We start from the raw sequence: 14,338 nt of genomic DNA on the forward strand, positions 1-14,338 counted from the left end.
CAGGGTAGAAAATGATTTTTACTGTTCATGCACTTGGACTGAACTGACAAGGAATTACAAAGCAAAGGTCACAACTTAGATGGCTGATGGTTTTAAAAGCCAGACATAAGCATAAGGACATTATTATTAAATAGTTTTCTAATGTGATCACAGCCACTTAAAATTGTCTTCAAAAATAGCATGAAAGAGGGTCAGAGCAAACTGATTAAAGTAATCCCTGATGCATCACTTTTTTCCCCCCAAGAAATTTTTTGAAACACAATTTTAAAATATTTTAAAATCTGCCCTCTGCCAAAACCAGTATCATTTTCTTTGAAAGACACCAAGGATTTGGCAGTAATTCTTAATTCCATAAAGTAAAAGGCATTTTTAGAGTTTCTAAGGGGACTCCCTCACAACAGATGAGGCCTGCATTTGATGGCTAAGGACAGAGGGGTGGAAGAGGCTGGTGACCAAGCCCAGGCTCCCTGACTTGCGGGAGTCTTGTTGCTCATCACAACCATTTACACTCCTGGGCAGTGCTGAGGAGGTGGTGGTCAGAAGCACTGGTCCCTCATGCAGACACTCAACTTTGCCTGCTCTCAGTCTTGCCCATATAAGATTAAAAGACATCATCTACACACACACAAGCTCGGGTCTTTCAGATCGCATGGATACGTACATTTACACTTAAATATGGGTGCATTCTATTGCAGTGGTTAGGAGGAATCTAGTCTCTAGAATTAGACAGGCTTGGTTTGTAAACCAAGCTCTTCCACTTACTTGCATTTTTTTTCCTTTTAATCTTGGGCAAATTTTCTTAATATCTCTGAACTTTAGTTTCCGTATTTGTTTAAAAAAAATCAGTATCTCCTTCTTAACATTTTCTTTCTTTTTTTTTCTTTTGACTAGAATCGAATGAGATACCTGTGCGGTCTGTGGCACGGTGCCTCATCCATGGTGAGCAGCCAGATACTAACTTATTAACTAGTCATATCATTTCCTTATTCAATAAGCTATTCTTTCTCTCATTAAGCAGCTTGTCTTTTGGCCTATTTTGTACAACTGTTTCCTTTCTCAGAAAGGGAAGAAAGGTAAAGGAGATCAAATTGGGGGAAAATTTTGTTGAATTTACTAAGAGTGCTTATGAGTGTTAAAAAAATAAAGTAGATAATATATAAATAAGGCAGTTAAGGCATTAATCTCTAAGGATTATTTTAATTCATTTATTCAGAATGCAAGTCTTATAGCCAAAGCCAGGTATTACTAATAATGAATTTATTCCCTACAGCATGTGGATTTGCGGTAATGCTTCATGATTCACTAATCTAGCAGAGAATGAAATGATTATTTACTAAGTGCAAGTCACTGTACTGTTAGACACTATCTTACTTAATCATCACATCAATACTATGATAGGTAGTTATTTCTGCACCCATTTTAAAGATCAGGAAAGTAAAGTTCAGAGAAAAACACTTACTACAAGTCATACAGATAATAAGTGGCAGAACCAAGAATATATTTGATCTAGAACTCAATCCAATGTTTTCTATTTTCTTGCATGGTCTCCTGTTTTGGTTAGTAAATGATATTGCATATTCACTGAAAATTAATGCTGCAAATGGTGAACCAACTAGCCCTTCCAATCATCAACCAGACACATGTTTGTATAATAGACTCAGTATGGTAATTAAAATTTGCCTTCTGTTTAAAAAAAAAAAAAAAAGCTTCTTAAAAATATATCAGCACCGAACAACCTGAATCAGGTATCTACTCATTCCACAACATTCAATATGTATTTACTAAGCATCTACTATATATAAGCCACTCTGCTAGGCAACTAGAATCATGAAATTTTTGTCGTCCAAATTTTTTTTTTAAAGATTTTATTTATTTATTTGACAGCGAGAGCAGGAACACAAGCAGGGGGAGTGGGAGAGGGAGAAGCAGGCTTCCCGCTGAGGAGGGAGCCCGACGCGGGGCTCAATCCCAGGACCCTGGGATCATGACCTGAGCCGAAGGCAGACGCTTAATGACCAAGCCACCCGGGCGCCCCTGTTGTCCAAATTAATATCATTGGCAGCTGTTTTAATATCTGAACTGCTTTTCTTTTTTGATTCAATGTTTCTATAAACAGAATTTGTATCTTTGGGGTACTGAATAAGCCTCATGGATTCACTGTGGTTGGGCCAGCTAAATCTCTTTGGGTGTTAGTCTTGGCAATAACCACTTGGAGTTGGCAGAAGAAAGACCTTATCTCAGTTTCCTCATCTGTGAAATGGGATTTGAAAAAATAGTACCTACCTCCCAGAAGAAAAGTTCTATGAATTAATTGATCTTGGAACAGTTTTCTACTAAGTGCCATTTGGCATGAACTTAGTATGAGGGTGATTTGATTTTATAAAACAGTGACGGAAACTATTTAAAACAGCCACACATTTAAATGTCAAACACTTGACACAGAACTACAGTAAATTTCCTTTCTTCAGGCTGAATCATTTGTGTGTGACATTTGTACAGAAGTACAAATAATGGTCAAATCAATTTGGGATTTAAAAGTGTATTGAAATGTTTAGGAGTAAAAAAGATCCAAGTTTCAAATAGTGGGGGGATGTCTACTATTTTCTAAATATTGTTAAGACATAGTACTATGGTCATGGAACATTATAAACAAACATACTAAAATCTTAAAAATATTTTCCTGGGCAGGGGTTAAAAAAATGAAAAATTTTAAAACTTAAAAAAAAAACAAACCTGTTACAATTATTGCCAAAACAAGAATTATAGAAACCCTGTTTTGTGGCCCTGTGGCTTTTCTACATAGAATTTATTTTATCTAATATTAAAAACATGCTAAAAACCTGCTTTTCATTTTTCACGAATGTTTTCAAGCTCCCTTTTTATTCCTGCAGTTAAGTGCCCATTTTAGACCACCTGGAGGCAGAAAGCACCAGCCACCCTCCTCTACTGTGATAATTTATCTAACAAACAGTCAAATAACGTGTTGGTCCGTCCTCTACTTAATGGAACAACATATCAGAGATGTCTGGGCAGGGCCAAATAAATAGAGCAGTTTTCTAAAATCACCAGAAGATCCAAACTAAAGCAATCACAGGAAGCTTTAGTTGATCATCAAAAACGTAAATCCCTAATGTGTTGACTATTTCAGAAGCATTAAAGTGTAGGTTGACACAGAACCCTAAATAATGATGTGTGACTGCCAAGGCTTGTTTTGTAATCCTTGGGTTTTCGAGATCACATTAGAAACCATTTCATATGAAACCTTGCCACCCTTCCTCCCTCTGCTCTCATCTGAAGGTCTGCAGTGAATACAAATTTTGATAGCCATCCATATGGACAACACATCCCAGGAGGGGCGCAAGGCCTTTGTAACACAACCCACTTTCTCTTCAACACTCTTCTTGGAAATCAAGGAATCTGTGTGTTTTCACAAGGCAGTTGCTTAGGAGGGCATTGAGAAAGGGACCCCAAGAAGCAGTGGAAAACTGCACAAGAGGGACCCTTACAATAGAGAGCCACTATTAAATTGTCATTTCTATAGGTGAGCTGGTTAGTATACCGTTCAAATGCTTGCATGAGGAGAAACAAGCCAATTATGAGAGGAGTCTCCGTCCTGGAGTTTAGTCAAGGCACTTAAAATGGAAAGGTCACTGGCTTCAGAGATTTTATGTCAAGGTAAAAAAAAAAAAAAAAAAAAAAAAAAAGAGGGAAAAATTCTTAGCACCTACGGGGCTTTTGTTCAGAAGATGAACTTTTGCTCCAGAAAGGGCGACAGAGTGTGTGTATACAAGACAAACATAAGGGCCCGCTCTGGGCTGTGCTCTTGCCTCTCAAGTCTGCAGGGGGAGGCACATTATGCAATGGGGACCGCCCTTTCTGTAAAGGTGAAAGAGACCGAGGCTTGCTTTTTCAAGTGAGCACTGGCAGTGGGTTTGTTCTTGCTCTTGCCCTTTTCCACGGGAGCAAGGCATTCTTTGCAAGGCAACTGCTGGATTTTTGAGCTGCCGGTCTGGGCACCAGGAACAAAGAAAAGGAACCCTAACTGCCCCCATCAAGACCACATTCTAATCCTCAGCACTCAAAGCCCCAAAGCAATAGCTACACCTGCAAAGTCAAGTGCTGAATTCCTGCATCCAGGTCGCTGGTGTATAGCTACTGCTACATGTTTAACTCTCTGGATCTCTGCCTTTTGTTTTGTCTGTTTTAGTAGGTAGAGCTCACTTGACTCTGTGGGCATTTAGAGTAGAAGAGCCTACTGTCATTGTCATGACCATATTTTCTGAGGAATCCATGGTCCGTTGTCTGGAGGAGAGGTCCAACTGATCTTCTAATATTCTCATGTCAACAACAAGAAAAGGACTGTCATGGCTCCTGACTGCTAAGGAAAACCTCTTGCTGGCTACTAGGCTTGCCCCAAACCTCAGCTAATGTCAGTTTTAGAGAGAAGCTAAGGAAAGAAGGCGGGCGGGCAGGCGAGAGGTGTTCTGAAGACTCCAGTAGATCTGCAAAAAGCCAGGGCAAGGAAAGACTCAGCCAAGGGTCATCCACGGAAACTGTCTTTTCCCTCAAGCAACAGGGCTACTCCCTCTTTTTTCAGCTTCTGTGCATCCAGCTACAGACCCCTCCTCTTCACTATCTTCTCAGGATTAACTCTAGGGTGCGATTCACAGTAATACTACTACCACTCAGAGACTTGCCTGTGACTTGCCCATGACTTGCCCAAGACTTGCCCAACACTTGGGCAAGACTGGAGCCAGATCTGCACTGAATAGGACCCATTCCTCTGATTCTGCCCACTAAGACTTCTCCTGCATGACCGGACTCTCTCCATTTTCCACTCCCTGCACATAGATGCTGGAGACTGCAGGGGCAGCAAAGAGAAGCAAATACTGGGAGGCATTCATTACCTTTTGTAAACGCTTACAAAAGCGTTTATACCTCCTCTGTCTGTCTGACCTTGCCTTAGGATTCTTCCTCCCCTAGAGAATTTAAAGGTAAGAAGAGAGAAAGATCCTCTTCAACTATGGATATTGCTAAAATAGGAAGTATAAATATCATTCTTATTATAGAGAATTATCAAGTAGTAGGTGAAATGGCTAAAAGTACAACGTCCTATAACTTAAATCTCTTTCATTTCTCCCCGTTGACCGGTTCATAATCATAAAACAATGGTTATAATTTGCATTCATACCAAACCAAAGCAATGGCTACATAAATCTCCAAATCAAAGGAAGCCTAAATGCCATGTGGTTCAAACCTCTTTTACTAGTATCTTAGAAATCGAAAATTTTAGAACTGGAAGGTGCTTAGAAATCACCTACTCCTACCTTCTCACATTACAGTTGAGGAAATCCAAGTTGGAAGAGATTAAAAGGCCTTCCCAAGTCATACAACTTAGTATCTGGGCTAGTAAAAGAACTCCATCCCCTAATATCCAAGTCAATGTGGCAACCTAGAAAAATAGTAAAATGTAGCCAAAAGAGAAAGAGAGCTACATAAAGAACAGTCTTTCTTTAGATGACATACATTGTGATTTTAAAAAAAGAACCATGAGGCCCCACCCATCTCCTTTTTTCTGGACGGAAGGAAATAGGTAGAGATGAAATAATGACAATTTTCTCAAACTCTTAACCTTTGTAAACAGTTTTTAGTATACACATACTTAAGTGAAAAGGCAAAAACATCTTGCTGCATCTATAAATTAGTAAGGCTATAGTCAATGGTTTCTATGAAATGAAGTCTATACAAAATAACTCTGAAAACAGCATAGATTATAAAAGCATCCTGGTGTTCCCTCAATTTGTTTTATAAACTGTTCTGATTACACAGGTGACTAACACCAAGAGTCTCTTGCATCTGCTCATGATTCATGTACTCTTTTCCAGTACATGATAAAGATCAAAGATCAAAGATAAAAGATCATTCCTCAGATTTATATCCAAATGCTTTACACCCTAATTTACAAAGGGGAGCATTAAGGTAATCGAGAAAAGAAAAAAAAAAATCTTACAAACTTGCATAATGAAAAAAAAAAAGTTACTGCATGTTGCCAGGTTAAGGACACCCTGCAGAAATGAATGCGTGGCCTCACTCAGAAAAGCAAGTATCTTTAGTCTACAATAAACTCTCAGAATCACACGGAGGCAACTTAGAAAGCAAGAGTCTGGAAGTATGGAACTGAATCAGATACGGTAACAATATTTCCAGTTTCTACTTTTATTTTCAATTCTAATGCTCTTATTTAGTTTTACCTTTAAAGAAAAACTTGAAAGGTTAAACATCACTCATGCCACATAGTGCCTTTGTTTTCACACAATCCTAGTTTGATGTGTGTTAATCACAGTCTGTAAACAGATAACAACCTCTAATGGGAGGCACTGAATCCATAGATCCAGATTTTATAAAAACTTGGTCTCTCTGCTTTGCTGGTTAAGCATCATTTAGACGCAATAGCCAGTTTTTCACTGGCTTATTAAGTTGCCGGCAAGGCGATTCTCTTCTCAGGGGCAATAAATTCTGATTGTAACTACAGTAAGCCACTGTGCTGGGATAAAGACCTATATAAAATTTTAATTCTTTACAATCATCACATGAGAAGAATCTTTATAACTAGTTGATAATCATCATACAGATTATAAACTGTAAATCCTAAGAAGTTTAACCATTTGCCTGAGGGTCATTTGTTTTACCAGTGGTAAAACAGAAATCAGAATTTAAGTCTTCAAAAGCAAGAGCCTAGGATCTTTCCATTATAGCTTAGGTACTCCCTAGACGGATGGGGAAGGCACATGCAATGGGGTTCAATGGACCATGCAAGAAACTTTCCTCCAATATTCTGACTAGCTATTTAGGCAGGGATTTTTTTTTTTTATGTTATTTATAGTGATGGGAGAATTTCAGTCACTTATAATTAAAGAAAAAAATGTGACACAATTGCTATCTTCAAATTGGTAGTTAGACATAAATAAAATTTAGCAATTTTAACTGGTTTGGCTCAGGCCCTCAGATTTCCATATGGTTACTTTCCTTGTTTTCTATTAAATGTAACTGACTTAGCACTTTTAAAGTCTTGGCAGAATGTATCAATTAAAAGTATATAAATTAGAATTATTCAAAGCATGCATTCCAAATTGAGTGACTTTAAGGACAAAATTTAAAAATGCTCTTTTCATAAATGTTAATTTTTTTCTAAAAACTTGCATCATCACACAGATGACAAATTTCATGAAGACAAAAAAAAAGACATATTCCAATTTTCTTTGGAATAACATAAACTAACAAGCATTCTATTTGTTTCTCTTCTGAGAATTAATGTGTGCCTAAAATGGCCTTTCTACACTGTTTGCAAGATGAATTTTTCCTGTTTTAGTATTTCTAAAACTGACAGCAGTCAATGAAAACTCTCACAAACCATCTCAAAACTAAAATATGAGTACAACATTGATAAACATGGCGCGAGGCCCATTAAACTGACAGCTCTTTTCTAATTGGTCTTGCCAAATATGCTGCACAATTGTTATTTAATATACCAGTATATCAGAGCATTACATTGAAAAAAACAACTACATACTGAAATAGATGTTCTTTCTAAACCAGTGCCACAATTCTCTTCAGAAACTGTAAAACCACACAATATGAATAAAATACAATCAGAAAGATGCAAAGCACATTCATTTCTGTAGGCTCCTGACTCAATTTATTGTTACAATTGCTCCTAAGGACTATTGCCCGTTTAATTGTTTTCCAAATACTGAAGTCCATCACCCAAGCTAAATAAATGACAGAATCATTTATCAAACCCCAAGTGGTTGTTGATGGAATTTCCACACTTACTTGGCTTGAGTGAAAAGCCAGAATACCTGTGTGTCTCTGGGATTCTTGGAGAAATTACAATTCAAGTTAAAACTTATTATTCTTATTACTATTATTAAATTCTCATTTTGTATCTTGGGTAATGGAAACGTACAGAATCATTGTCTTATGATAGAACTCTGGTATTGATGCCATATTTATAAATGATTACTTAAACTGTTGAACATTAATAGACATTCCTCCCTGGCAAGGATAACATTAGATGCAGTAGAACAAATGACCTTACTTATTAATGTATAATTTCCTTATGCTATTCTCCATCCACATAGAAATTGCACAGAAAATTTCTTTCTAACTTTTGGATTAGGAAATTTAACAATTTGAAGGAGGATCTAATCCCCCTCCCTATTTCCATGATTTTATTTATTTCCTACTATTTCCAAGTGTCTTCCTTTGCAGTGGCAAGAATGTGGAATTACTAGAAGTATCCTTAAAGGAAACCTTGAAGGTCATTAGATCCCAGGCAATGAATGCCTTCATTCAACAAGGGCACTGCCCTCCTTTGCCTGCAAATCCTTTAACATCAGCAAGATCCCCCAAGGGCTTGCACTTTAACTTGGTTGGAGCAGGTCACATTTCTAAAATACTTAGTCTCAAATGTCCCTGGTCGGCAGCACTGAGTCACTAACGCCACAGCATTTCAGGCTAGATCAACCTCTTTCTAGTTTTCAATGGAATTATTCCATGTAATCCGATTTACACAGCCATTTAATCAAAGCGAGAAAGGAGATTACAGAGCTCACATTTGTTTTGCAAAGCAAGGGTGCAAGGATCATCAATCCTCCTGACTCTCAAAGTGACATGGTAGTACATCGTCTCCCTTTGGAGTGTTGGACATTAACCTGATCTGTCTCCTGTGTTCTTGTTTAAATAAGAAGGTTTAGGCTTTTTTTTTTTTTTTTTCCTGAACTAGAAGGTAGCGGTTTCTCCACCGGCTCTCACCACTACCATTCAGGTGAGATGCTACTGTAACAAGAATTGGTCCCCTGCCCTTATTATTCCACAAAGCAAAAAGCTTGTACAAGTCAAATAATTACATTACAACTTTTTCTTTTGCTGCCAGTCTCTAACATTCACATTTCAACAGCACAGTGTGGTGATCCTGGGTGTGGTGTTCAATGCTTTGCCTATAAACTAACCTGCTTGCCCCAGGAACCTGTGCTCCCCTCCTTAGTCTTGGGCAGCTGCCCTCCAAACTGCACAAACCTTTCTGCCAGGAAACGTCCCTTCCCCCTGCCCTTTCCACCTGTGCATTGGGCTCCATTCTTCCTACTTCCTTCTGAATGTGTACATTTCCCAGGCCCACACATCAATTTAAAACAGGATAGGAACCAATTCATTCAGTAAAGCATTTTCAGCACATGGATACCTTCACTCTAAACAGACGATTTGGACAAATTCTCAATTTTCTTTTATCCCCACCACTTCCAGCCCCTCGGAATTGCAATCTCTGATAGATCCTCTTGGGGGGTGAAAGGGCAGCTTTACCCAACTCAGGGCAGATAACACAGATAAATTCCTAAGGGGAGAAGTGGGAAGAGGTAAGAACTGCAATGGAGAAAGGAACTCTGAGTGGGAGTACCATGGCAGCCCCTTGCAAACTATAAGCCAGATATCTGCTTCAAGGGGGAAAAAAAAATTCTAATTGTACCCCTGGGCGGTGCTTTACTCACAGTGTTTATGTATAATGCACAATTTAGCTGCCCTGGGAAATTACCTCAATAACTATCATTAGAGGTGCCTATTTAAAAAAACAAAACAAACAACAACAAACTTTTTTTCTCTTCTGTACTGGAAGAAGGTGGGTGCAATGTGGTGGTATTACCCCCCATCTATGGCTCCCTGGAAACTCACCCACAGCCGCAAACCTGGCAAAGACCGCGCAGAGCCAAGTTTCCGGGGCTGGCCGGGCAGGTTCTCCACCCTGCGGAGCGCCGCTGCTAAGGAGCGGCGGCACCCGAGTCCGCACGAGCCCCGCGCCCACCTCGGGGCTGCACAAAAACCTGGGTTCGAGAGTGAGCGAGCGTGGTGCGCTGGGAGCTGTTTTGTAATCTCCCGGAATCCACGGGAAAATATCTCCCGTGCAAAGAAATGCCTTCTCGTGGTAACTTAACTCTCCGGCCAAAGAGCAGATCCTTCCATTTTACAGGAACTGCGGTTCCCGACTGACAGCTCCAAACTTAACGGCAGCGGCTCCAAACTTGACAACAGCTCCCTCTCATCGCTCCCACTCCTTCTCTCTGGCTCACCCGGCCAGGGCGGCTCCGACTCGCACGCCACGCCCGCCTCCCTCGCAACCTCTTGGCTCGTCCTGCGGGCACAGCCCCACACGCCCCGGCAGCCGGTGCCGAGACGAGCCGGCCTCTCCCAGGCTCCGGGCGCGATTTTCTAAGAGAGGCGGCAAGCTCCCGGCGCGCCCTACTCACTTGTGTCTTCTTCATAAGGAAAGGCAGCGCGGTGATCCAGCCCAGGCAGCGGTGTGGCGACTCCGTTTAGATGTTCTGGAGCTCCAGCATATTGCACGAGCAACGGCTGCAGCTAGTCCACGCATTGGGTAGCCCGAGCGCAGCGCCCTCTCCACGGCCCGTGCTGCCCGCGGCGCTCCTCGTCCCGGCACAGGGCGGCAAGTGAAGCCTGGGCCGGCGCGCCGCCAACACTTTTATACCGGTCCCTCCCGCCTGCTCCGGACACGCCTTCTTCCCTTCCGGAGCCCTGGGAAGCGAGACGGGGCAGGGGCGCGGCGGGGAGACCCGAGAGGGCAGCCAGAGCGCGGCCAATGCCCCCGAAGTTGAACAAATCAGGCCAAGCGCTTCCCCTCGCCTGGCCGCCGTGGGCGCACACCAGAGAGAAGCCACGGGGGCGCCGAGGGTGAAGCTTAACCTGCAGCCGCCTCTAGCGCCGCGTGCCGGGTGCAGCGAGTCCCAGCTCGGCCTCTCAGCTCTGCCGGGGTTCACCTGGTACCGCCCGGGGACAGACGCGCGCTAGCGAGAGCTGGCAGCTTCCCCCTTTTACACTGGGGCGGTTCGCTAGAAGAGTTCACTGGGTGCCTAGCAAAGAATTCAGCCCGCCCCGCCTTGGGGGCGGGGATGGGGTGGGGGAGCTTAATTGGAATCTGAATCTGTAGTTAGGCCATTGTCTTATCTCCTCTATTTTCTTTTTTAATAATTTAGTCAATGAATATTTATAATTAAAAAAAATTGTTGACTCGGGGTTAAGTATTGCTAAGGGAGATGCTATTTTCAGAATGGTTTACTGCTGCTTCTTTAGAAATTAACATTAAGGGCGCCTGGGTGGCTCAATTGGTTAAGCGGCTGCCTGCGGCTCAGGTCATGATCCTGGAGTCCCTGAATCTAGTCCCGCATCAGGCTCCCTGCTTGGCGGGGAGTCTGCTTCTCCCTCTGACCCTCCCCCCTCTCATGTGCTCTCTCTCATTCTCTCTCTCTCTCAAATAAATAAAATCTTTAAAAAAAAAAAATTAACATTAAAAGAGAAGCCATAGATTATTAAATGTGCAGGTCGATAACAGCAAGTGTTTGAAAGTTGTACTTTTTTGTTAGCGATATATTCGAAATTAGAAAGATAATGAAAAAACAGTGATAATAGCTAATACCATTATGTGATGCACTTAATTACATACCAGGTGTCATGCATAGGACTTTTGGTAGATTCTTTTAGTAAATCTTTTCCTCAAATCTATTGTATAGGTCCTATTATTTTTATTCCCATTTTTATGGATGATGAAACAGAGGCTTAGGTCAATTTTCCCAAACCACAGCTAGTAAATGGTACAACTTAATTTGAATTCAGAGCCCTCTGGCTATATAGCCTTTAAAAAAATACTTAGAACAAGGATTTTATTGCCTCTCCAAAACCCTTCTATTTTCGTTCTTGTAACTGGAGACCATTAAAAAGAATTGTGTTAATTTTTTAAAAGAAAATGTTAACCAGACATAACATCAATAATTTTTGGGAACAAGAATAATGTATAAATTTAGGAATTAGGTATTTTAATGAGAGTAGGATTCCAAATTTGCATTAATTAGTTCAGTGTGCCTTTGTTAAAAAATAAATATGCCAAACTTATAACCATGAGAGCAGAAACTAGGTAAAATTTGAAGTTCACTGGGTTAGTTTTCTATGGCTGCTGTAACAAATAACCACAAATTTAATGGCTTAAAACAACACAACTGTATTATCTTACAGTTTGGAGATTGGGAGTCCAAGATGGATTTCCCTGGGCTAAGTGTTGGTGGTAGTGCCACATATGCCTTATAGAAGCTCTAGGGGAGACTTCCTTGTCTTGCCTGTTTCGGCTTCTAGAAGCTGTCCACGTTCTTTGGCTCATGGCCTCCTTCATCTTCAAAGTCGGTAAAGGTGAGTTGAGTTCTTCTGGCCTCAAACCACTCTGACTTTCCTTTCCATCCCTCCCTCTTCTACTTCTAAGGGCCTTGCGGATAATCCGGGAAAATCTGCCTATTTTAAAGTTAGCTGGTTTACAATAATAACTCCATGTGCAATCTTAATTCCCCTTTGCCATGTAACATAGCATATTCACAGGTTCCAGGGATTAGGATGTTGACATCTTTGGGGGGTCATTATTCTTTTTGCCACATTCACTTAATAGCAAACAAATTTGGGGACTTGGTATGTCACTGTGCATCCTTCAGCAAGTGCTTTGCTCCACGTGGCTGGAGCTCCCAACTAGAAGACCACCTCCCTGTCCATAGTTAATGAAAATAAATGTTTGAAAAAAAGAACCGCAAGAAAAGTTCACAGTACTAAATGATTGTTTTTACTTTCAATCAGAATGGTGCTGCAAACCACTTTAAGCAGAAGTGGAAAGAAGCCTGAAAACAGAAGTATGACAGCATTAGAAAATCATTTAATTAATGACTCCACCCAGGTAATCCCAATTTTAACCAGCCCTTGGGGGTAATTTTGCTATGCCAAAATCTTCCAAACACTTTATATATATGTGTGTGTGTGTGTGTGTGTGTATGTGTGTGTGTGTGTATCACATTATATATATATAATGCATAAAGGATCTACACTCCTGAAATGTATTACTATAATAGAAAGGGAAATGAGTATGAAAAAGGTTGTTTCAGATCCTGCTGCAGGCTCTATGACCTTGCCTCAAATCATGGGTATAGCAGTGTGACATGCATAGCTGTAAAGGTTCCCAGGATGATTTTAGGTGGTGCACAGATTAATATTTTTGTTTATTTTATCAAATGAGTATGAATTAAAATGTATATATTTTTATATAATATGCATATATATCACATCAAACAGATGATTCCAAGTTGTTTCTTAGAAAAAAATTTAAAGGGTCAATTTAAAGACAGTTTAGTGTATAATATTAAATAAATAATAACTAGTACTAAGGGAAGGCATATGTGACAAAAATCATGAAGTTGGTAGAATTACAAAAACTTGGCAAACATCAATCTAACCATACTAATTTTATGAAACTAATAGAAAGGAAGGGCTAATAAATTAGGCCAGGTTTAAAGAAACCAGGAGGTGAACCTCTCAGAAATTCACCTGAATTTCTTTTTATTCAACTAAGTCATTCATCTCAGTACTCAAATATATTCATCTTCTACAGTGTGCTCTCACCCTCTCTCCCCCCTCCTCCCTCCTTTTCCCTTCTCAATTCTGTCTCCTCCCACCTGCACAGCTCAATGACTCTAGCTACATTTAAATCATCACTGACTTTCTTATCCATAACTATATCCTTTGTTTCCTTCATATTGCTCACCACAGTTTTGCTGCATAATCATGTTATTTGAAATCAAGTCAAGAGAATAAAAAGCAGATATCAAAGAGATTAGAAAGAGCTAGTATGCAATTCAAAGATTCTCCAGCAAGCTCATGGGAGGTCAAAAGTGGGTCAGAAAGACTGAGATCTCCCTTGAATGCAGACCTTTGGAGGAGACACAGGCCAGTATCCAGTCCCTTAGCAGAAGAAAACCAGGAGCTACTTAAAAGTGAACAAGTATCAGGGTGCCTGGGTGGCTCAGTCGTTAAGCGTCTGCCTTCGGCTCAGGTCGTGATCCCAGGGTCCTGGGATCAAGTCCCACATCGGGCTCCCTGCTCCGCGGGGAAGCCTGCTTCTTCCCTCCTTCTCCCCCTGCTTGTGTTCCCTCTCTTGCTATGTCTCTCTCTGTCAAATAAATAAATAAAATCTTTAAAAAAAAAAAAGTGAACAAGTATCAGGGCTATGCCCCAAGTGGATAGGAGACATGGGGAATGTTTTCTTGCAAAAATAGTAGGCTCCCATTATAGGGTTCAGGGAGTTCAACATTTGGTACATTTTGAAGAAAGTCTCTCCATGATAATCTCATCTTTACTTGCATTCTTTCAATGCTACTTTGTCCATCATGCTGTTTTGATTAATTGTTGGAAACAGTTTATGTTTTTCAGTTTAATATTTTTTGTTGTTACGAGACAGGTCTAATTT

At 40.5% G+C, this 14,338-nt stretch overlaps 1 protein-coding gene and 1 long non-coding RNA gene across 6 annotated transcripts in view; one reads left to right on the plus strand and one right to left on the minus strand.

Annotated features, from left to right (window-relative positions):
- KITLG (KIT ligand) overlaps positions 1–10,508 on the minus strand; it is an 87,127-nt gene extending 76,619 nt beyond the window's left edge. For 2 of the 5 annotated variants that reach the window (XM_081822176.1, XM_081822175.1), the window contains exon 1: positions 10,299–10,505. Coding sequence is in view for 2 of the 5 variants with exons in the window: in XM_081822178.1 (XP_081678304.1) it covers positions 10,299–10,313 (15 nt within the window). In the remaining 3 variants the exon portion in view is untranslated. Of the gene's footprint in view, positions 1–10,298 lie in introns of all 5 variants that reach the window. The other 3 variants (XM_081822177.1, XM_081822178.1, XM_006738965.3) reach the window with 3 other exon arrangements.
- A 207-nt stretch (positions 10,509–10,715) lies between these two features.
- Positions 10,716–12,861, plus strand: LOC145721858 (uncharacterized). Its single transcript, XR_014145820.1, has 3 exons — positions 10,716–10,829; positions 12,076–12,246; positions 12,679–12,861. It is a non-coding gene; the product is annotated as an uncharacterized LOC145721858 (long non-coding RNA).
- Positions 12,862–14,338: the final 1,477 nt, after the last annotated feature.

Source organism: Leptonychotes weddellii, chromosome 5 (genome assembly GCF_054177405.1).
Source record: "Leptonychotes weddellii isolate Sample4059 chromosome 5, ASM5417740v2, whole genome shotgun sequence".
Taxonomy (NCBI): domain Eukaryota; kingdom Metazoa; phylum Chordata; class Mammalia; order Carnivora; family Phocidae; genus Leptonychotes; species Leptonychotes weddellii.